Source organism: Crassostrea angulata, chromosome 6 (genome assembly GCF_025612915.1).
Source record: "Crassostrea angulata isolate pt1a10 chromosome 6, ASM2561291v2, whole genome shotgun sequence".
Taxonomy (NCBI): Eukaryota; Metazoa; Mollusca; class Bivalvia; order Ostreida; family Ostreidae; genus Magallana; species Magallana angulata.
Window position 1 is genome coordinate 1,413,921 of NC_069116.1, and position 23,316 is coordinate 1,437,236.

A 23,316-nucleotide genomic window follows, 5' to 3' on the forward strand; every position below is an offset into this window, starting at 1 on the left:
AAATTGCCTTTCAGGTTGATTTTTTAAGTGTTGGATGTGTGTGAATGAGTTTTCATTCGATTAATAATTACACGGTATTGTGAATAAAGGTCGTTTAGTTTCCATCGTTTATATATTATTAATTATTAACGATTAACTATTATTGATATGTGAAATGCATGATAGTCATATATTTGCTCCTGGTCAAAAGTTTTTTTTAATCAGATAAAGAAATTCATCTTTAAATTGTTTTTAACCATAGATGCAATAACTGCCATTATTTAAGTTGCATGAAAGACAAATTGGGACAAAAATAAAACGACCATGCTTACAAAGGAATCTCGAAATCTACGCATTATGCATTTGATAATAAAGAAAATGATCTAGATTTTACGCGTGCAGAATTTCATTAATTTTTTAGCTGGTAATGTAGCTCTTTAAAAAGCTGGCGAATGTACCCTGATAACATTATAACACGATGCCCAAGGCTTTTCTCTTGAAAATGCATAAAAATAAGAAATGGTTTATTTATTTGCATTCTGTTGTTAGCCAGGGAGCCTAAAACTGCATATGTGTACTGCATTTGGAGGCATTCTTTTGTCTATTTTCCTCATGTTAAGTCCTAGCATTGAATTACATGTGCATCATTTTTTAAATATTTTCAAAATTCACAATTTTATCTTTCTATTGATGTATAGATACACATGTTGTTACAATCTGATTTTATAAGGGTCAGTTTTGCTTGTGCGCCCGGTATAGAGACCCTTTAATGTATGGAACCCGTGTGATAGGGTCAACTCAGGGCTATGACGCCAGAAATTGGTGCCTAATTATCGCCCCTTTTGAGACCGGATGATCATTCCGTCAGGTGACACCCGTACCCCCAAGGATCCGGACTAGGCTAGATAACACACCTCGTAGTTTGGGCGCTAGGCGCCGTTTTATCTTATTATCAGAGACATAAATGTTATTTATGTCTCTGTTATTATATAATGCAGTCGGGATCGGCCTTTCCCAAAAATAGTCGATATAAATACGCTAAAAACTGTTATTTGCAGGTAGCTCCACTAAAGCCATCTGCCCTTGTGACACATTCTAAAAATTTCCTCAACAATGTCGTATCTGAGTGCACCGTTGGAAAGACTAGAAATGGATCTTTTCTTTGGTTTGTCGTCATTAAAGCTGAAACTTTGCGATGCAGGTGTCAGGGAAGCAATATGCTTTTCCGAGGCATGCGTGCATGCTGCTAAGATGTCAAAGACGGTGTACGCCTTCACCGAGATTTTTGGCAATGGACATCAGATGCTTCTGGATTGCATCAAACAGGACGGGAGTGATCACCATTTACTACAAAAACTAATCTCCTACACTTCGAATTTGAAAGGTAAGATTAATATGTATTTTCTAAGTCAATTGTAAGTAGGCCTACCAGAAAGTATTTCTGATGACCTGATGGCAAGTTTTTTGTAACGGTTCAAATTTGATACAATTCACTGTAGCCAGGGATTGTGTGACAGTCTTTGGAACTCTGTGGTCTGTTGCTCCCGGTCTGAAAAAAATTAGGATGGACGACCTGGGAGCCACACTACAGTGTCACCCATAGAAAAAATTGTGCATTTTTTACGGACAGAAATGTGCGCTAAAAAGTTTGGACTGATTAACCTTATTCATATACAAACTCTGTAGGAAAAAATTAGTACTGTAGTATTTATTGTCTACTTTTACAATAACAGTAAGGTACCATGGACTCGCATGGAATAAGTCCACAATCACTACACTCCCCCCTGTTTTCTTTGAGAGGAGCAGGTTAACAAGACCACCTAATAACTAGGAAGTGGGAAAAGGCATTCCAACATTGAACAACAGCAGTGATACCATGGCCTGTCCAAATGACATAGGTCACCGAACAAACAAAAGAAATTCCAGGGACAGTCCAAGTGTTAGTCATTCTCTGGGTTGCTGGTCCGATCCAGGAGGGGCTGCTCCACTATGTCTGGTCAATGAGACTTGTCTTGGGTGACGAGGGTCTCTTAGGTACATCTTGGGTGATAAGGGTCTCCGCGGTACGTCCGTGAGGACACCAGAACAGGGATACTCTGAGTTCGATGCTGCTTCTGGATGCTATCCCCCAGCAGGAACTTTGAAATTCTCCTATGCTGTCTCAGGGCTTTTTTCAGATTTTTCAGCTTAATTGTTCTTGAAGTCTGGACAGCCCGTTCCATCCGGGCTAACCACAGGTTGACAGCCCAGGGGGCAGGGATTATGTGTGGTCAGGGCATATCCCAGGTTTACATGTGGCTGGTACAAGTGTGTTGAAGAGGGGGTCCTCCCGCTTGATGCTGAACATTGTGTCCCTTGATGGTGGGGGTCAGAGTCGCAGAGCCCTGTTACTGTAAATCAGTCTGAGCGTGGGGCAACGTGATCATCCCCCTGGTTGGGGTGCCTAGTCCCTAAATAGGCCCCCCTTGGACTGGCATGTTGACTTTGTGAGGTCTGGGGTGCGTGCCCTGTGGATATGGAGGGGTGGGGCAGCTGACCCTGACATTTTCCAAGTGCTTAGGTTATTGCTCATAATTATGAACAATACTTATAAATATTTAATTTTTTTTACAACTGGATAGACAATTTTGTCCATGTAATTTAGATTTTAGCCATAATTATGTAAAATTATAATTGTAGAAGCAACCAGAGCACTGCATAATGTATCTGGAGGATCAAAAAGGAAAGAAAGTGAGACAGAGTGGGCAGCAAGACTTGCTGTCCATTTTTTTTCACCATTATCATTGGTCCAGGACTATATTCTAGACAGTTGTAGCAACCATAAAGTCTTGGAGTGTCCATGCTCCTGCAAATCGCTAATAAAGTATGGTGACACATCAATTGGTAAGTAAATGTACAATTTTTAACCTGGTCCACACTTCCTTTCTAAAGTTTCATTTGTTATGTAGGCTACAGCAAATGAAATTTCAGTATTAATTGTACATGTTTGGTTTTAAGTAATATTTCACTTTCTAGTACATGTTACCCTGTAGCAAATTGTGTTTTCCTCATTTATTTTTTTTAAACAATAAAATGCTATCTTTGGTGATTCATTTGAGATATGAAGGTAGCGACATTGCAGAAAAAATACATAATTTTTAATTTTTCCTGCAATGATCGCTACCTTCATAACCCGCATGAATCATCAAAGAAAGCATTTTATTGTTATTATTAACATTTTTCTCTAACTAATTAATAAATTGATTATGAAAAGTTAGTAAAATTCACTAAATTACTGTTACTGTACATAAGTACGTTAGCTAAAAGAAACAGCCAAATCGTCTCTTGTGATACTTAGAGTCTTCCTCATCATGATTATTTCGTGCAGTCCGTGAGTTTACTTAGGTTGCTGTAGATTCAAACCAATCGATAAACAGGGCATGTTAATTTCAGTCCTGTCACTTTCAGCCGCTGTAGATTTCGACCAATCGATAAATGGGGCGTGTACATTTCAGTTTGGCTGTTTCTATATATAGAGCTATGAATTGACTGTATTTTTCCGTAAGAAAAAGAGGAATACACATGGTAGATGTAAATAAATGCATATAATATGCATCACAAATTTGAGTGAGGTTCACAGGGTTGTCTCTAAAAATTGAAGTAGAAGAAAGAAATAAAAAAGTAGAAGGTGGGGGGGGGGGGGGTCTGGGGGTCTTGCTTATAGCTAAATTGTGTTGAAATGCAATAATAGCTGGGTTATTAAGGCATTATAGGCGGGGGAATTTCCCGCATCCCGGGTCTTAGAGACAACCCTGGGTTCAGATGTTGTTATTGTGGATGCCCATACCGTGTTTTTGCTTTTTGGTATGCAGTGTTATATATCAAAATTAAAATAGACCTGGCATCAGCCTGTACTTTGCTATACTTCATAAAGCGAATTTTTTTGTCCATACATTATTTTACTGGTGTCTCATAAAATTGTGCTACTATATATTGTACATGTATTATGCTCACTTGTATTGGTCAAAATCATAATACTAATCCAGTTGGAGCACACTATGAATTCCTTAAAGAGATCAGCACAAAATAAAGGTTTATGCATGTTAATTAATCCTATTCTGCATATCGAAAACACATATGTTTATGTACACGAGCTTTACATAGACATAGACATAGACACTGCTAAAAATACATTGATCATTTTTTATTTTAAGTCATGCTCGTTTGAAATGTGTTGATTTAAACATTAAATACTTCTCTCTGTTGCCCCTTCTTATACAATAAATTATATAAAATCTACACCAATTTAGATAATTTTTCAAACACAAGTAAATAAAAATGTTTTTTTTTAACTTTTCAATAGTTCTGACACATTCATATTATGAGGATAAAAGAATTATCGTTGTTCTTAAAAGAAATAATTGCAGTGGAAAATCATCTTTGTTTGTAGCCATTTGTATTTTTTTTAACAAAAATGAAAGTAATGGGTGGGCATAAGTACAATTAAGCGATATATTGATTATAATTTTTATAGCTCTTTAACATATCATGTGACAACATTTTTCAGTAAAATTTATTCATCAGTGAAGTGAGTCAGGTTATGAAACGTCCAGGTAAACAACAATCGTTTTACAATGGAGAATTTAATTAAATTTTTAAATGATTTTAATTTGAGAAATTGAGTGCACTGTGGAACAATTTTCTTCTTTCACATATAGGAATTTTTTTTTATAAAATACAAAAAGTAGTTGTGGGAGAAAGGTTGTGGTGGTGGGGGGAACTAAAATAAAGGGAACTTGAATTAAACCGCGAATGAACTGCAACTGAAAATTTAGGTTAGTATATTGCATATGATCTTTTTTTGATAAAAATGGTTTTCCATAAAGGTAATTATGTTGATGATTAAGTATATGCAAAAATAAGTGTAAAATTTGGATGTTTCTCTTTTGTTAATCTACTAATGGGACATATGGCTCAATATCCTTGAAACGCCCATATAAACCCAGTTTTGCTCAGATGAGCAATGTGGTCCATGGGCCTCTTGTTGTTTAAGCAGTTTCTTCACCAAAAAAGGTCTTATTCAGAGGTTTCCCCCAAATTGCTGTATTTTGCTTTGTCGCCTTGACGTCAAAATTCAATAAACCGTCGCTGTCAGATTGCTGTTGTGGTTCTGTACCATCTCTGTATTTCATATCAAAATCAAGTGAAACTTTCACATATGTTAGTCACGATAAGTAACAAAGTGTTTATGTACTGTTGTAGACAAACTATATATAATTTTGTAATATTACTTTGCTCAATTATTTGTTTAGATTCCTTATTATAAATGTTTATGCCAATTTTCACTAAAATTCATCACTTAGAAAGGGAAATTTTTGTGTTGTCTCAAAAATTTCGGAACAACCCTTGTACAATATCATTTTATATGATACAATATCATATGATACAATAAGTATCATGATATGATATTGTATTATGATTTGATATTGTGTATAATATTATATCTCACCTCCTTATGAATTGGTAGGACTTCATTAAACAGCAGTCACGTGGAGACTGTGTAAACTTGGTTATAGTAAAGTCCTAAGAACCAATGGATTTGCTTTGTGATATCCATAATTCATTTTAATCTGTATAACAAATTCGTAATAATAATTATAGCAAATTCACTGCATACGTGTTTTCTTTTACCAGACTATTATTTTTGCTAATTGAGGCTTAAAATTTAAATATATTCTTTTGATACCTTTAATTATCGAATTGTGAATTTGATAAAAACTTGAGTGAAATATATATTCATTTCAACTGATTTTGTTGAATGGTAGTGCAAACTTTTTATACTGTAAAGAAATTTGTTATAAAAATTGTTAATTTTCATTATTATTCACTCCTGCAGGACTCAAAATCAGTTCGCTATATTGGTAAATTTGATATATTCATATTTGTTATAACTGTAACATTTTGCAAAGATTTGGTAGGAATTTTACAGGGGACTCCAAAAAACTTCGCTATATCTAGGGATATTAAAGCTCAAATCAATACAATTTTTAGTGCCCAAAAGCATTACACACGTTTTTCCTTACGTATAACAATAACAAAAATTGACAATTTTAAGGTTAAAACACATAACTTATTTCGATATATTATAGTTTTAAGTGTAAATAAAACCAATCTGGTTTACGTAATTAACTACCGTCGTTAGTTCCGAAGATGCTTCGTCGCGCGCGCGCTGCTGACAACGAAGATTACCGAATGTCTGCAAGCATGGACACCGATGACGAAAATGTGAGTTTTAAAAAGTTTTTTGAATGAAACATTGTATAAAAACATCTTTAATGTAAGTAGGCAATATATGTGATACAATAAACATTCAGTGAAGCGGTAAATAAAATTTAATTGCTTAGAAAACGGGTCTTGTGTTTCTCACCCTTCAAAGGGGCCCAAAACGGGGAAACTGTAATATAAAACAATACGATAATTTGACCACAAGTACCTGAATTTTTATCAATCAGTCGCTCAATAAGCCAAACATAAAAAAATCGTACCTCCTCTATAAATATATAAATACATAAAAATAAATATATATATGAGGTAGAGTTTTATTTATATTGGGCTTATTGTTGAGCAACTGATCGATATAAATTCAGGTGCCAGTGATTTGACATGCATCATTTATGCATTACCTGACTCATTGGTTATGGCGAAATATTTGAATACATATTGTATCAGTCTGTATGAAAAAAGTGAATTGATAAATTGAAGCATATTAAAACAACTTGTATATTTTTGTAGATTTGACTTGACACATGTTTTTATAACTAACATTTTAGTTTTGATATCCCATAAAAAGAATATTGTAATCCCGCTGACTGATTATTAGGCTTATATCATATAAAAATTAAAATAAACAATGGCATGGATGTTGCAGACATCTGAAGAGGAACATATAAGATGTGATGTAGATAGAGTGGTACGGGGGCAGGGAGGCAGAGGTCAAAGAAGAGTAAGGAGAGCAGGACGCATGACCAGAGGTAGAGGGTTGACAACGCGTCGAAGTCGTGGACGTGGTGGACAAGATCAGACCCCCAACAGAGCTGAAATAGCAGCAACTGCCAGAGTAGAAAGATCCACAGAATTGAAGGCAAGGTATTTATAATAATGACACCAGTGTAAGTAAATCAACAAATTATTGAAATCATACATAGACATGATTGTGGTTTCATTTGCAGGAGCGCATTAATAACCTTCCAGAAGAAAACGTGCGAGAGCTGCTCTTTGATGTCACCAAAAAGTATCCAGCTTTAGTGTTTGATATTCTTGAGGCAGGAAGCAGGACTAGGGTGCAGCAAGGATATCACCCATCGCCCGACCAGGGAAGCCCAAACTGGTGTTCCTGCAGAAATTGCAGAGAAATGCCAACCGAAGCAGAACGGCTATGCTGTGGACAATTGCCAGAGAACTGCTTCTCCAGGATCCGAGTAATTTGCTTCTCAATACTACATGTGTATTGTATTGTGCACAAGATACTTAATTTTTCAGTCAAATTTTAGCGTCGAAATTTAATCATCCTTGATATTTACCGCAGTCTATAACATGGTACCCTATTTAAATTCTTAAGCTGATCAGTTTTAATTGTGCTTTGTAGGATTTTGACCTTGTAGTTCTAGATGAGTTGATCCTTCACGTTGCCAGAACATATAGGCAAGATGTCCTGGCAGTTCCAAATGACAACGATTGGAACAGGGGTAACCGTCATACTGCCTACAGGCAATACATTCTCTGGCAGCATGGCCGACTTGGTGCTGGGAATCGTCGAGTGATTCCAAGCTGTTGCGTGTGGAGGATTAGAGATACTTTTCCTGATCCTTTTGGACAATATTCAGGGTTTGTGCATGGCAGACTAGCATAGCAGTCCCTACCAACTCCAGACTTTTAAAATCTCATTGCACTGATGTTTGTATATGAAATATGTGTAACAGTATATCAATTAGAGATTAAAACTCATACATCTTTTAAAATTTAACAGTCTGTTATTTAATTCTTCTTTTTTCTGCTTTTGTTCAAACATACATGTACATGGATTCATTTATGTTTCAAGTGACATATAAAGTACATACTCAGCATAGAATGATAATATTGTTTTGTAAGAATTTGTATCCAGTCCTTTAGCATGCATTGTATTATACAACAAGATATCTGTGAGCTAATGCTCACTATCAATACCCCCGCTCTAATGTGAATATGCAAAATAAACAAAGTTGTCATTTAACAGGAAGTTGACGTCCGATTGGTACAAAAAAATATCCCACCATATGGCATGCCTAAACAAACAATAAGTTAAAATTTCAAGCATCTGTGATAAATACTTGCTGAGAAAAATGCGACAGAAATTTTTGTTACGGACACAGATGGAAGGAAAGACGGACGGACTGACGGACACAGGTAAAACAGTATACCCATTTCTCCTTCAGAGCAGGGGTATAATAAAATAACTTCAAGAGTCCCATGAATAGTCTAATGTTTTGTCTGGATCTTCAAATCGTGACTTCCTCTCCTTCACAAGTTGTGCAGTTGGGGGAGGAGGAATGCGGGCCAGAGTCTTCGATATTCTTCTTGGATCATCTGCTTCCAAAACAACATTTCCACTCATTCCTTCTTCATCATCTAATCTTCTTCGGACAATCTTTTCAACCAGAGATTGGATGTAATTATAAGTTTTATCCTCCTTCAATTCGTGGACGGACCATATTCCACTTTTCTTGTTGAAGGATCTCTGATACCTGTAATAGTTTAACAATTCTCAACTACATTATAATATATTATGGTATTTAATCTAAATTGTCGAAAGAGCTTGTTAATATAGAGTTCTCAGTACATGTACTATGTAAATATTACAAATGACCTAAGATCCAATGATTGGATACAGACCTAACACTTCCATCCTTGTTAATCTTTGTCTCCCTTTCCAAATGCCCGTTGTGATCCAAGGCTGCAAGTCTATTTCGTGCCCTGTACGTGGGTGGACCGTACGAGTATCTTTTAGAGGCATACACCAAAATCAAATTTTGAAAGTTTTCAAGCTCAGCAGTACTCCTAAAGAAGAGAAAAATAGAACAAAGATGTATCATGTAAGTTGAACATTGCATTCATAAAAGTTTGAACACTATATATTTACATACATGTACATGTAAATCTAACATGCTTAACATTAACATGTTTTACCTGCAGTTTAAATAGTAGTGTATCTGATTTAAGCGTCTCTTATCCATGACAACATGGCGTAAAGCAATGTGAGCAGGGGAATCCTTTTTCAGCCATCCCTTCGTTCTTTCCTCAGTCAGGGGACCATGCTGACAGGCATTTATGCCATTGTCACTGTAGGAGAGAATCCACTCATGCTCATCAGTGACATGGTGAAGCAATCCAAACCATATGCCCTGAAAAACATTGACAAAAAAAATAATATATTTATACATTAACTTGTAGCAGTGGATAGTTGAACAAGTAAAGAAGAAACTTACTATGAACGTCTCATATGTATCGCTAACTTGCGCTGCATGCCAAAAATGGTTCATGATATCCTTTGTCCATGGCAGTAATTCTTTTTTATTTGACTCTTGTCCAATCTAAAAAAAAAAACCAGGAGATCAATTTTCTTCATGAATAATCAATAGAGATGAATAAAATGCTTTTATTTAGTTTTGGTGATCATACTTACTGACATTATTTTCTTTCCCAAATTTTTAGTACCATGCCAGATGTCAAATGAATGGCAAATATTTGGGTAATCTTTTTCTGTGAAATGAAAACAAAAACAATATATAAAGAGAACACTGATTAAAATTAAATCAATTCAAAATTTAAAAGTTCAATTTTTATGAAAAATGAATTTAATATAGACAAGAATTATTTGAGTGAAACTTACTCATGATAGAAGCAACTTGTACGTGAGCATCAGTTACAACTTCAACAACTTTCAAACCCCTGTTCAGAAGAAACTGCAGTCCTTTTACAAAGCAAGATTTCTCTAAGTTTGTACTTTTTAGGTCTGTCATTCTTTTATCCATAGTAATTATGCAAAGGATCTTCTTTGTGGTATATTCCATGAATGTGTAGGAACAGTATTGCGCTGAGTGCCCAGGGCTGTCCATTCTACCATCACCTGCAAAATGCAGAAATATTCTTAAACCTTTTCAGCAAACATAAACATAATACCTGGTACTTTTAAAGATTTGAAAATAAATATTCTAACTTGAAGTACAAGTATATGTACACACATAATATAATAGTAGTTTATTTACCAAGAATGACCAATTCCTGACCACGAAAAAGATTGATGGTTTCTTCCTGCTTTTCTAACCAAAAGTCATCAATTGATGGTATAAGGTAAGTTCTTTGAATCTTGTGAAATGTTGTGCTGCTGATTGCGGGCAAGTTCAGAAACTTTGCAAATAAAGAAATTTTTTGAAAGTTGTTCCCTGAAAGCAGGACAGCAGATGCAAACATCAGATCCCCACTGTGCATCCTCCTATTCAATATCGGCTGCGAGCACCATTTCTTGATAACATGTCCTTTTCTACATGTCTGAAATCAAATTGAATTCTTCTAAATAATGTTATAATATTTTCATCTTCCTTTTAAAATGCAAAGAAAATAATTATGGCCATGATATATTTTAATTACAATTTTGAATTTAACCTCCAAATAAAACCAATACATGTAATTATCAAAATCCACAAAATATTTGCATTCAACTTAATCATCAAAACTTGTGATAAATGAGCTCACCCATTTCAAATGTAATGCTGACCCAATGATGTTCTTTGTCAGGTCTACATCTGATCCACATTCCTTACATTTTCCCTGGATGCATATATCAATCAATTGCATTAAACACTGGTAATAAACAAGAAATGGTTGATCTGAGGTCAACTTCTCAGGGTTGATACTTGTTATTTTAATCAAATCAGGGCCTGGATCCACACCCCCCTCTTCCATAATATCATCATCATCATCATCATCATCATCATCAGAACCATCATCATTCACACCACTGCAAATCTTTAGAGAATCAAAATCATCATTGTTTGGTCTGGAAAAAATTACATGTATAAGTTAACAAAATATCATATTTAATGTACTTATGAGGTTAACAAGAAGGACAAAGTAAAAAAGCACAAAAGGTATATGTACCTTATAGTGATATTAAAACTTGGGTCATAATCCTCATCAGACCTGTGGCTTTCATTTTGGCTTTCTGATTCAGATATATCTATAATTGACAACCTAAAAAAAAAAATGCATTCAATGTATTGAGTATGCTTAATAGCCTAATAAAATGAACGAAATTGGGTATCTAACACTTACTCAAATGGATCAAGAAAACTGCTTGATAGCTTTGATTTTTCCTTTCTAGGCCTTTTTGTTGGTAATGCCTGTATTCCTGATATTGCCCCATCACTGAAAATAAGAAGAAAATTTAATCAAAGTACTGAAGTACTGATGGGAGTTGATTTTGTCGATTATCATTTATTTTAAAATCAACTTATCTTGCATGGCAATTAGTTTCTAGTCTGTATTTGAATTACCCACTTTTTTATTATATGAATTTTAGATTTTAACAACAAGAATATCGAGAAACTGCGCTTGCTTTAAGTAATCGAAGCAATTCTAAAAAATTTATGGATCCAAGCACTATTGATATCGAATTCTAGTCTCATTCAACCAGACGCTCGGCCGTCTCCATTAATCTTTGACAAGCAAAAGAGCCTTTCTGCTTCTCAGAGATTTATGGAGACAGCCGAGCGTTTGGTTGAACGAGGCTATATTAAAATCTGGCGTAGGAATACATGAGACTATAAAAATATATCTTATTTGTTCGTATTATCGGGTATATAAAATCTGACTATTTTCAAAGTGTTTATTGATAAGTTTCCTGAAAAACAATGCTTCAGCATACATCACTTTAAATTTTTCTATTAATTTAAAGAACTAAGTCTTGTCAGCGGTGATGATTTGTGCTTAGGTCCAAACACTGTTTCACTTCTGGTTTGCCAGAGTAACTGCATAGGAGAGTTGATTAAAATCAACTCCCCAAAAATATATATATATATATATATATATATATATATATATATATATATATATATATATATATATATATATATAATTAACATGGTTTAAGAAATTGTAGAAATTTTTGTCTCTGACTTGCACAAGAATTAATTTTTGCTCAATTTGATTAAAATCAGCTGTTTTGATACACTATCGCTCTCAAAAGCGGTAGCATATCACAACGACTGATTTTAATCATATTGAATTTTTGCTGCATATGTATAAAGTACATACTACTTACCTATCTGTATCTGTGTTGGAGATCTCTGAAACATCTATTGGAATTTGAACACTATGTTGATGACTAGGTCCTGGTGTTGATGTCAGACCATGTTTTGCTGTCAAATCAGGAGTTGCCACAACAGCATTGCTTTTCTGTTTAACTGGCAGTTCGGTATCTTTTTCACTCTGATCATACCTTATGAATTAAAGATAATCATTTATATTTCAATAGAACAATAATTTTGTTTAGGACAGATTTTTTTTTTCAGAAGAGAGAAGTGTGAAATTATTACAATAATAAGGAAAAGATATGCCAATGAATAGCATAACAATTATTCATAGTAAATTCTAAATTATAGTAAATAGCTCGTTTGAACAGAGATAGAGGATATCTATATTGTGTGATTTTATATTTGCTTTATCCAACAAGTTGAAATGGTGTATATATTCGCGAGGCTTATTCAGGTCCAGTACAATCTCTTTATTTAGCTATATAGCTTTATTAAGCTAGATAGCTTGATAAAGCTACTACAAATAGCTTAACTAAGCTATTTTCAGAGTAAAAAAAACTAAAAAAATTGGTAAAAATAAAATCCAAAAAATCGCATCATGAGTTGTTGTCAGTGTTTACATGAGCATGTGAGAAATACTCACAAACAAAAACCAAGGTATAAAAGCACGTCTCACAAGGAGACAGGGCTATAGAAGAATGTGGTATCCATGTAAACGGTGTGGAAAATGCTAGTTTTCGTATATGTTAAGCCTTTTTGAAGAAAATTTACCTCTACATGGAAAACTCGTAATGGCTGCTCTCCCAAAAGCATCACCGGAAATGCTGACAAGCAACTAGTTGCAGAGGAAAACCAAATAACGGTAATTTATCCGTTTTCGTCATCAAAAGTATGGTAGCTCACTCCGAGAAGTAATACATAGTTTAAATTAAACAGTTATTTATATCTTATATGCATTTTAAAGATCAACAATAAGATAAATAGTACATGAATGTATTTTTTAAATGAAATAATATAACTGGGGCATTATTCTGGCCTTCTGGCCTTCTTATCCGCTTGTAACGTTAAAAGGGGGGGGGGTATAAATGTGTCCTTTATTTTTGGTGTTTATAAATATTTTTATAGGTAAATAATGCCAGCTTGCAGCTGCAAAGATCATGGGGAATTCAGCAAGGGTAGGACTTTTAAAGTTCACCGCTTATCAAATAAAAAAGTCCGTGCTTCTGTTATTACCTACCTCATAGACAATGGGCACCTTACAAAAAGTTGTGTGTTTTTGTGCACTGCATGTGCTGATTATGCAACCAAAAAAATTAACGACACTGTTCCTAGTCAAGAGGATGAACTTGTGAAACAAGTTGTGAATATCATAAAAACTAACAACATTTCAGACAACAATATTAACAAAATTTTGGAAGCCATTGGCACGAGAGGAAAAGCAAATGTTAAACAAGACTTTAATGAAAATATTTCATTACAATACAAAGATGTAGAATTTTTAAAAGCTTGTGATATAGACACATGGATACAGGAGAGAGACACTGTAATAACATCATTTGTATTTTCTCTATGTGAGAAAGATTTCTCTACAATGTCACCTGCCGAAAAAACAAAAGTTGTTTATGCTGTTGAACATTTGTATAGTTTAGTTGGTAATAACATCATCATGCCATTTTCTTTCAGCCTTAATTTATTAACTTATTACATGTGTACCAGTAGAACAGTTTGCGACATGTATTGTAGTGCCCATCCAGCTGGAAGTTATTCAACATTACAAAACTGGATTCAGCAACATTCTTCAAATAAAATTTACGTAAGAAATGTTGATGATGTCATTACATACTTTGACAATAATCAAGTGTTAGCAAGAAACTGGCGTGTAAGATACGATGCCAAAGCTATTTTGAGCTATATAACAACTGTTGTACATTTTTTTCCCAAACCTATTACAAATTTGCAGATTCATCAGGCTTTTTCTCCAAGACATTGGTTGTATAATATAAATATTTGTGATTTTTCTAGTGCAGTTTTTAATTTTATTAACCACTCAGAAGTGTTGTTTAGATCTCTGCGAGATACTTTCATCCAGAACAGATTACAAATTATTTTTCAACAACAGCGCCCAGGACTTTCATCATCAGAGGACGTAATATCCATAATGTTAAAAAATGACAAGAAAACCAAATTTAGTGAGAAATCGAGATCCAAAATTGACATGTATTCATTTATAGAGCACGCAAACAATCATGTACCAGAAATAAAAATGGGAAATCCAATATCAGTTAATCCATGCTCTTTAGCTGCAGTTAAATCTGTACTGGAATCACTGAAAGCTGAACTTGACATACCACACAGCAGACAATGGTCCATTGTGGGCTGCGATGGATTACCGTATCTACTGTCACACAAAGTAGTTAATGATAATCCAGAGTTACAGGACCTTCTTATCCAGCCCGGACTTGGTCATTTTGAAATAAATATGTCAAAAGGTGATATTTAATAATAAATCTAATTTGTGTTATGTTATAAAAATTAAAAGGCAAATTTTGAATGCGCGGATCTAGAGATTGCAAGGGAGGTGGAGGGGGGGGGGGTGGGGTTAAAGGTGGGGGAAGGGGGTGGGGGGTGTTTATATTCTAGATCCCTGCATCTTCCTACATTTCATTACTTCAATTTTTCATATACAATTATTTTTGTTTTATACCATATAACCAAAATAAGGTATTTTGATATATTTTCTAATTTATCAAGCTGTCATCAAGTTGATATGGGAAGTACTTGGGTCTGATCTGGCCAAACTTCTTGGCTATAGATCCCCAAAGGCACTGCAGTCCTGTTTAGATGCCAATGACCACCACAAGGCCATGCAGTTTATCGAGATTTTATTATTTGGCACAGGTGTGATTAAATATTCATGCGTTATATCATATAACTTTTACCTATATTTTACATTTTGTATGGCTGTATAAACTTAATTTTCGAAATATATATATATAGGTGACGAATTGCTGCATCCTTTTGTTAAGGACTGTTATGAAAGAAATACAGAACCATCAGTCTCAGACTTTTATGAATGGTGTCAGAGTGTCAAAAACCCAAATTACAAGTACATACTTCAACATATAAATATTTGAATTTTTTTAATTTCATATATATATATATATATATATATATATATATATATATATATATATATATATATATATATATATATATATATATATATATATATATATATATATATATATGTTTACAATATGTACAGGTTTTTAATGGAGGCCATATTTACCTACACTCTCGCAGTGTATTTGTTTCGAGCTGGAGTACGGCGCAACAATACTGGTGTTATCATGGCCAGCAGAGTAAAATTCTCTCCCATATATTTTGGTATATCCAAGACCAATTACCAAAAAATAGAAATTATAGACATAATTACCAGAGTTTGTGCCCCACCTGATGTGCAAACTTACATCCAGCAGCATGAATCTTTCTCCCGTAAGAAATTATTATTAGAGCACTTACTTCTTTTTCTGAGTAATGCACGTTATATTGCTTCGAAATAAAAGGAATTTGTTTTTTATTTTTTACTAAATGTATTTGAAAAATTATATAGAGTCTGGTCATCCCAGCAAAGGAGAAGGATGCGATTTCATTTTGGAGGGGAAAAACAGACAATCAAAGAGCTGGATCCCCAGTGGTGCACCAAAAGAAAAACATTGGCAGCAGTCCTGTAGAAATTTAGATACTATGGAAGAAGTCAGTTATAATATCTTTAATTTAAATAATGGCATAACATTTTAACAGTAACTATAATAACACACACATTAACCATAATACAATAATATTTCTGCTAACGATGGAAGGGGCACAGGAATTTAGTTTTCTTAATTACAGAAGCAGAGGAGAAAAAGAAACCGGTACATCTATCATGTACCCAATACCCACACCTTGCTTTGTTGCACCCCACCCAATGTCCCCGTTCAATATCAGATAGGCAAATGTTACATGTTTCAGCTACTCTGGTTTTGATTGGCTCCGTCTGGGAAGATTTCTCAGGCAGCTTCCTTTTCCTACTCACTAATGTTTCTCTGGTGGGGGCCCGGACAGGAGAATCAAAGATAGTTGTGTTTTCCGAATGAATCTGAGCTTGAACGGTATTTTTAGAATAGAAAAACTTAGATTGTTTGGGAGATGGGAAAGAAGGCTTTGGAAGGGAGTTAACAGAAGGGGACGGTGCAGAAGAAATTGAAGTAGTATTAGGAGATGGTGGGGAGGTTATGATAGCAGAAAAGTCTGTAGATAGAGGTTCGGAAACATTAGTCGAAGGGGGGTCTTGAGAGGTGTTAGATTTACCGTTCAAACTGCTACCTTGCATCACGGTAGATAAAGTCTGAAAATATAGAAAATTCACTACATCCATTATTTCAACAAAAAGAATAATTTTAACTTATCAAAAATATTAAGAACTGTAAATCACAAATCTATGATTCTTATGAAATACCTCTTCAAAACATGACGAGGCAAAAGTAGCGGTATTTCCTGATGGACTTCTTATTATTACTAATACATCACACTTTGTCATGTCTTGCAATTCTTTTGCCTATAATGTACATAAAAATAAAAATATTTAAATAGCATAATCAAATTTTGAGTGTTAAATTATACATCCTCATTTCATATATGAGTTCTTGGCTATATTAAATTTTTATTTTAGATTAAAAGAAATGTTAAAAAACAATTGAACATGAAAGACGATGGATATGAGATTTATCACACGGACCTCCAGAATGAAATTCATCAGTGGCGAGCAGAGCTAAGACATTCTGAATACCTTAATTCCCCGTTTGATGAAACAGAACATACCAGTTTGGCAAATAAGACTTTGGACAATGATTTAATAAACTTTTCTGAAAAATGCAAAAACAACCGTTCTCTATTCCTGCAAGAGGCTTTAAAAAACAATTCTTTATATTTTTCTTCACTCTCATTAGAACCCATTTTTTTTACTTCCACTGAAAGAACTGTTTTCCATTCTATTGAGAAAAAAACAAAGCAGCAAATTTCTAAAAAAATACAGGACTTGCTTGAAGAACTACTGGATCTTGACTTTGAAGTTGGTAGGTACATGTATTGTAGAAACATGAATATAATATTGGAATATCACATATTATATTAAATTACGTATACGTGTGATTCATGAGACTTAACATTTCTTTAGGAGAAGAGAAAGAACATAAATGGAATAAAGACATTAAAAATGGCACAAAGGCTCTTTACATACAATTCTATAAAGAAATTGTGGAGGTGTCCGACACCTTACAAGATACAAGGAATATAGAAGGTGAATTTATATCCCATAACAATAATATTTACTTTTTTGATTATCGTATTCTTCCTCTTGTAAATGCAGTCGTTTCTGCGTTGGTCCTCCTCTATAAATTCACTTAAAATTCCTCCTCTTCTAGGCTTTCCTCTTTTTTTTTGGCCTTTTACATTTTTTCCACGATTTTTTCTCTCATCCTACACAATATTTTATGTAATACTGTAGTTTTGGTAAAATTATACTTTTATTTTCATTTAAAATATATTAACATAATTGATGATAACTATTTAAATTTCATCTTATGTCGACATGTAAAGTAATGTATTTTTGACCGCATTATTCCTCCGTAGATTTTGGCCTGAAAGATGATGATTTGCCTGATTCCGCATCTGATGTTTAGTTTGACACCACAACTTCCGGTATTGTGGACGGAATCACAAACGAGGAGCCATTGTTGCCAATTTGTAAGTGTTGACATATTGTATTAATTTTGTTTTACTTACTAACAAACTGTGCCTCATACATATGCACATTGCGAAAATATGTAGAAAATTAAATAAAATTTAATCATTCATTAAATAGGAGTTTCTTATTATAAATTCAATAGTCATATGAATACATCATGCGATGATAAACTTACCATTTTCCAATCTTCGTCTTTATAGTTTTCTTTACCAAAATTCTTTTATTACCATGAAATCAGCAATTTCTAATGAAAGTTCTCCTCGTGAGACGTGCTTTTATACCTTGGTTTTTGTTTGTGAGTATTTCTCACATGCTCATGTAAACACTGACAACAACTCATGATGCGATTTTTTGGATTTTATTTTTACCAATTTTTTTAGTTTTTTTTACTCTGAAAATAGCTTAGTTAAGCTATTTGTAGTAGCTTTATCAAGCTATCTAGCTTAATAAAGCTATATAGCTAAATAAAGAGATTGTACTGGACCTGTTATTTATGGTTTGAACAATCAACATGTACTATAGTAAGTTTTGTAAACTATTAACACGAGTCTGACATTTTATTAATTATAGAGCTAAAATAAAACATGTCCTTTTTTTATTTTACATCTTTTGTAAAAAATAATGGTAAATGTACTAATTAAACTTTAGCTGCCGCTGAAAGCATTTGGACACAGGAGTTTGAATTTTTATCAATAAAGCCAAAAAACTTACTTTATTGACTGACCCATGAGCTATGCGTAAGCATTCGCTATGCTTACGCATAGCTCATGGGTCAGTCAATAAAGTAAGTTTTTTGGCTTTATTGATAAAAATTCAAACTCCTGTGATATGGATAACGTTAGACTACCATCCGAATTTTCTCAGACCGGGAGCTACATATCTCCAACCTCAGATAAATTAGTTATCATATTCTACAACAAAATATTACCCTCCATATCTAACTTATAATTTATCATTTTATTTTCAACGAGTTAACTTCGTAAATGCTGAATTTCCAATTTCTTATTTAGTTTTTAGGATTACCCCTTGGGAGGCCCCAACGAAGTAAACAGCATCCGTGAAAAATCTTCCCAATCTCTCTGAAGGTTATTTTTACAAATATATTGGTATAACGACGGACAAATCCATGCCAAATCAAATCGAGAATAATGAAACATTATTTAGACTAGAACTAATATATTTTATACAATTTCTGACAAGGACTACACCATGTACATACCGATCGAGAAGAACTTTGGCAACTTCACTATGCGTTTGTAGCCGGAGGGTCGTCTTTAATTCATTCCAACGGTTGTACTGTTCACCAACATATACCCTCGACCGGTTTATCAAAGCGTTAGTTTCCTTTTTCTTTCTTTTCCGCCCAGAGTCAGTTAACGTGGGTTTTCTTCCACGACTGGACTTCGGTTTGGCGTCCGCCATCATCATCCGAAATGGCCGAAGTAGGGTCAAACAAAAGGTCATCAGAATATGCAAATGACCAATTGAATTTTTGTCCAGGAAGCATAAATTCAGCGAACATTATTCGAAGCTCATATAATGGGTTTAAACGGAGGAATAAATGAAGACTGTAATATAATATCATTAAATATAAGAAAAATGGATATATGCGAGTCATTTGGAACGTGATTGAATTGTTAACAAAATTACCAACAAAATGACGTTTATTATCCGTTTAACGAGTTTTACTGTATATTCCTTAAGTAGTTAGTACAAAATATTACTACCTTTGAGCATGATGAGGTCATTCTAAGATTATTATGATGTCAGGTTTAATTCCTATATTGAAACTTGTAACTTTGTTATTATATAAATAGTGCCTGTTTGGGAGGGTAACAGTTGAAATTGACACCCCGAGAAAACCATTGTCAACCGACGCGAAGCGGAGGTTGACAATGGTTTTCGAGGGGTGTCAATTTCAACTGTTATCCTCCCAAACAGGCACTATTTATTTTGTTATACTGAATGTCTTTTTAAAATTTTTTAAGAAAATTTTACCGCTTTTATATAGGAATAACGTGAATTCTACAGCGAACCGTACGCGCATAATTTTCGCGCATGTAACATTTTTTAATGTTACCCGTTGCCAAGTGCGTTGCTAACGCTGAGGGTAATAGTAAATATTATTAACTGCGTCTTAACCAATCAGATTTCAGTATTTAACATGAAAGTATAACAAAAAACATTATTTTTTGTTATATTTATTGTTATAGCAATTATTTACCAGTTATACAAAGGCAGTTGGTTAAGATATAATTGTTAGCTTACATCATGATGGTTTTCAGTTGACCTAATGTGGTTTATACGTGGTGAGTAAATTCAATTGCGTATAAACCATATTAGGTCAACTACAAGTCGTAATTCGTAATACGAATATTATCATGTAATATGAAATGATATTGTGTTATTTGATATGATATCCTATCATGTAATATGATATTGAATCAAATCATATTTACATTGCAGGTCATCCCAAAACATGGTTTGGACTTTTTGACATAGTGATTGGAAAAGCTTTAAGCCCTCTTGAAACTGAAGTACACATAGCAGCTACTGTAATTCCTGAGGAGCCTGTTGAAGAGTCTGAGTCAATACTTGAAAGTTCAGAAGATAACCTCTCACAAAATGAGGTTAAGTTCAAAAGCCTTGAACAGTTTTTTCCACAAATTGCCTCTCAAAGCTTAGTTTTTTCATTCTATCAGAAAAAATGCAATTCGGCTATTAGTATTGTGCCATATATTGCAGTGAGCAAAACTCATGTGCAGTTTCATTTTTATGACTGTGAGAAGGACCTTTATATTTTGAGTCAGGAAATGCCGTTGTTTTCTCATGATGACACTGAATTATTTCTGGAAACAGTTATTGCAACATGGTTAGTTTTAAACTATAGATATCTGTTGTCTGGACCTACAGAGGGAATGGTTAAGGGTGAAAAGTTTGGTTTTCATTCAAATGTTTCAGATGAAGTATTGAATTTGTACAGAAATGAAATCAAAATGGGTATAACTGAGCTAAAAACTGAAAATTTGGATATATGGAATGGATATTTTGATCAGGGTGTTACATTTGATGCAAGTGACACCTTAAAACGAAAAAAGAATATGAAAATGCAGCAGAGTTGAAATTTGAAAATTTTCAACTCTGCTGCATTTTCAAGTGAACTTTTCAGATCACCCGTTGTCTGTCGTCCCTCTGTCCATCTGTAAAATGTTCACATTTATAGGTCTTACTATACTTACTATACTTAACCAAATTTCGTACAAATTATCCTTATGGAAAGAGAATTTTGAATTGGTAAAACAAAGGGCACAACTTTTTTTAAAAGGGAGATACTTGCAAAACAGTGAAAAAGCCTAAAAAACCCCACTGCACTAGGAATGCCAATATTTACAGCAAGGCTTGTATAGATAGTGTAGATTCTAAATTGTGAAAAGTGTGACCCCAGGACTAATACTTGGGTCCCAAGAGGGGTTCAAAGTTTAACATGAAAGTATATAGAGATGATGTTAAAAATCTTCTTCCGAAGAGCTACAATGCAACTATTTGTGAGATTACTATGCAAGCATCCTCAAATAATGTAGATTTTATTTGTTAAAATAGTGACCCCAGAACTAATACTGGGACCCCAAGAGAGTTTTAAGGTTTGATATAAAAATATTTAGTATATACAGTAGAGGTGAAAAGTTTATCATAGAAATAGATAGGAGAAAGTTTAAATATGTAATTCCCAAGAACAACAATGTTACAATTTTTGAGATTACTGTGCAAGCATCCGCAAAAAATGTAGATTCTAAATTGTTAAAATAGTGACTCCCAAACTAATAAAATTACAGGAAAAATGTTAAAAAATCTTCTCAAGAACTACAATGCGAGCATTCTTAGGAAAGGTAGATTCTTAATTGTTTAAAAAGTGACCCCGTGTCTAATACTGGGGCCCCAAGAGAAGTTCAATGTTTAACTTCGAAATATATGGGGAAAATATTTAAAAACTAAAATAAAATGATTCAATGAACTGTTGTTCAAGTGAGCGATGTGGCTCAAACTTCCCAGATAGTGTTTTCTTAGGAAGAGGATGTGCAGTGACCTTGAACCTTGAATCAATTTCAAGATCAAAGGTCAAACTCTTGGGAGAAGAATTGTATAGCTATCTTAAGCTTAATCATACCATTCGTTGCCAATGAATTATTGGCGTGGAGTGACCATTGAATCAAATTTTGTTATTCTGTGGGTAGAACAAAACTAGCAAAACTTTTTTTCAGTTAAAATAGTCTCTTTCAAAATTAACCTTTTTGTGCTACATACATACATTGTAATACTTTAGATTTTAATGTCATTTGCTAAAAGCGGGGCCATTCAACGAAGTCTAGTTACTTTATATATTGTTTACATTTGGAAAATGAAAAAAATTAAAAGTCAAATAAATAAATTATTTTTACGTACATATGCTTGTTTGTTTGTTGTTGTTTTGGTTTTTTTTTTTTTTTTACATAAATATGATTTAATTGGAATGTATAGTTTAATAAATATGTCTGTATATATAACCAATCCATATGAAAATAAATATGAAAATAAAAAATCTCAATTTTGTTTTTTATTTGACAACTTACATGAACAAAACATTAAAGTGATATCTGTCAGCGGTGCTTTCTTAACAACTGTTGCCATCTCGCTAATACTAGATAAATCAATTTTGGAGTTAAAAATTTGAAAATAGATAGTTTGAACCGCAGAAGGATAAAACGTACGCTCAACTAGGACCCCAGGTCACCTGCTTATTTACAACTACCAAATCTGTGCACTCCGCTACAAAATGTAGTGCATTACAACCGCAAAGTGAAAGTAGAATAACTAGTACCACTACTTAGCCTTTAGAAATGACATACAACAGGCAGAAATGTATGTTTATTAAAGAATACCCCTCTAAGTATTGGAAGTACACTAGAGAGGATAAAAAAATCAACATTCACTGTTATTTGAAAGATATATGATATACGTACGTTATATAGACATAAGGTGACCTGTGGTCCACCTAAGGATATATAAGTTAAATGTAACACAAAATCCTCCTCATTAAAATATCAAAGTTATTCACCTTCTTACTCTGTATACGTAGGTGTAGCCTGTAGAAAGAAGTAGTTTTGCCCCCCTCCCCCCCCCGCCGCCCACCCATAGACTTTTTACTGATACTTTAATTTAATGGTAACATGATTTGATAATAAATTA

At 33.8% G+C, this 23,316-nt stretch overlaps 5 protein-coding genes across 5 annotated transcripts; 3 read left to right on the forward strand and 2 right to left on the reverse strand.

Moving 5' to 3' along the window:
- The first annotated feature begins 845 nt into the window (after nt 1-845).
- Nucleotides 846-22,534, forward strand: LOC128188333 (uncharacterized). The gene is made up of 3 exons (XM_052859315.1): nt 846-1,363; nt 2,659-2,862; nt 20,560-22,534. The coding sequence occupies exons 1-3, from the start codon at nt 1,093-1,095 to the stop codon at nt 21,213-21,215; spliced, it is 1,131 nt and encodes a 376-aa protein (XP_052715275.1). The 5' UTR covers nt 846-1,092; the 3' UTR covers nt 21,216-22,534.
- Nucleotides 6,041-7,981, forward strand: LOC128188334 (uncharacterized). Its single transcript, XM_052859316.1, has 4 exons — nt 6,041-6,243; nt 6,887-7,099; nt 7,188-7,436; nt 7,604-7,981. The coding sequence occupies exons 1-4, from the start codon at nt 6,169-6,171 to the stop codon at nt 7,865-7,867; spliced, it is 801 nt and encodes a 266-aa protein (XP_052715276.1). The 5' UTR covers nt 6,041-6,168; the 3' UTR covers nt 7,868-7,981.
- On the reverse strand, nt 7,969-19,653 carry LOC128188330 (uncharacterized). The gene is made up of 12 exons (XM_052859311.1): nt 19,313-19,653; nt 12,314-12,490; nt 11,326-11,418; nt 11,152-11,244; nt 10,747-11,050; nt 10,260-10,542; nt 9,884-10,120; nt 9,677-9,753; nt 9,480-9,584; nt 9,181-9,395; nt 8,887-9,051; nt 7,969-8,738 (listed from the first exon to the last, which is right to left on the reverse strand). The coding sequence occupies exons 1-12, from the start codon at nt 19,555-19,557 to the stop codon at nt 8,453-8,455; spliced, it is 2,280 nt and encodes a 759-aa protein (XP_052715271.1). The 5' UTR covers nt 19,558-19,653; the 3' UTR covers nt 7,969-8,452.
- LOC128188337 (uncharacterized) lies at nt 13,368-15,940 on the forward strand. Its single transcript, XM_052859318.1, has 4 exons — nt 13,368-14,794; nt 15,057-15,203; nt 15,303-15,411; nt 15,571-15,940. The coding sequence occupies exons 1-4, from the start codon at nt 13,438-13,440 to the stop codon at nt 15,866-15,868; spliced, it is 1,911 nt and encodes a 636-aa protein (XP_052715278.1). The 5' UTR covers nt 13,368-13,437; the 3' UTR covers nt 15,869-15,940.
- On the reverse strand, nt 16,063-18,550 carry LOC128188335 (uncharacterized). The gene is made up of 4 exons (XM_052859317.1): nt 18,269-18,550; nt 17,679-17,825; nt 16,807-16,905; nt 16,063-16,695 (listed from the first exon to the last, which is right to left on the reverse strand). Exons 1-4 carry the CDS (start codon nt 18,269-18,271, stop codon nt 16,156-16,158), a joined length of 789 nt encoding a protein of 262 aa, XP_052715277.1. The 5' UTR covers nt 18,272-18,550; the 3' UTR covers nt 16,063-16,155.
- Nucleotides 22,535-23,316: the final 782 nt, after the last annotated feature.

Bases quoted from the DNA above. Each gene is read 5' to 3' on its own strand.
- LOC128188333 (XM_052859315.1), top strand. From the start codon at position 1,093: ATGTCGTATCTGAGTGCACCGTTGGAAAGACTAGAAATGGATCTTTTC. The intron at 1,364-2,658 runs GTAAGATTAATA...TTATAATTGTAG, and splicing joins CTACACTTCGAATTTGAAAG to AAGCAACCAGAGCACTGCAT. The intron at 2,863-20,559 runs GTAAGTAAATGT...TTTACATTGCAG, and splicing joins GTATGGTGACACATCAATTG to GTCATCCCAAAACATGGTTT.
- LOC128188334 (XM_052859316.1), top strand. From the start codon at position 6,169: ATGCTTCGTCGCGCGCGCGCTGCTGACAACGAAGATTACCGAATGTCT. The intron at 7,100-7,187 runs GCAAGGTATTTA...TTTCATTTGCAG, and splicing joins AAAGATCCACAGAATTGAAG to GAGCGCATTAATAACCTTCC. The intron at 7,437-7,603 runs GTAATTTGCTTC...TGTGCTTTGTAG, and splicing joins ACTGCTTCTCCAGGATCCGA to GATTTTGACCTTGTAGTTCT.
- LOC128188337 (XM_052859318.1), top strand. From the start codon at position 13,438: ATGCCAGCTTGCAGCTGCAAAGATCATGGGGAATTCAGCAAGGGTAGG. The intron at 15,204-15,302 runs GTGTGATTAAAT...ATATATATATAG, and splicing joins GATTTTATTATTTGGCACAG to GTGACGAATTGCTGCATCCT. The intron at 15,412-15,570 runs GTACATACTTCA...CAATATGTACAG, and splicing joins GTCAAAAACCCAAATTACAA to GTTTTTAATGGAGGCCATAT.
- LOC128188335 (XM_052859317.1), bottom strand. The intron at 16,906-17,678 runs GTAAATATTATT...TGTACATTATAG, and splicing joins AGAATACGATAATCAAAAAA to GCAAAAGAATTGCAAGACAT. The intron at 16,696-16,806 runs GTATTTCATAAG...CTATATTTTCAG, and splicing joins CCTCGTCATGTTTTGAAGAG to ACTTTATCTACCGTGATGCA.
- LOC128188330 (XM_052859311.1), bottom strand. From the start codon at position 19,557: ATGACCTTTTGTTTGACCCTACTTCGGCCATTTCGGATGATGATGGCG. The intron at 11,419-12,313 runs GTAAGTAGTATG...TCTTATTTTCAG, and splicing joins TCCAACACAGATACAGATAG to TGATGGGGCAATATCAGGAA. The intron at 9,396-9,479 runs GTAAGTTTCTTC...AATGTTTTTCAG, and splicing joins ATACATATGAGACGTTCATA to GGCATATGGTTTGGATTGCT.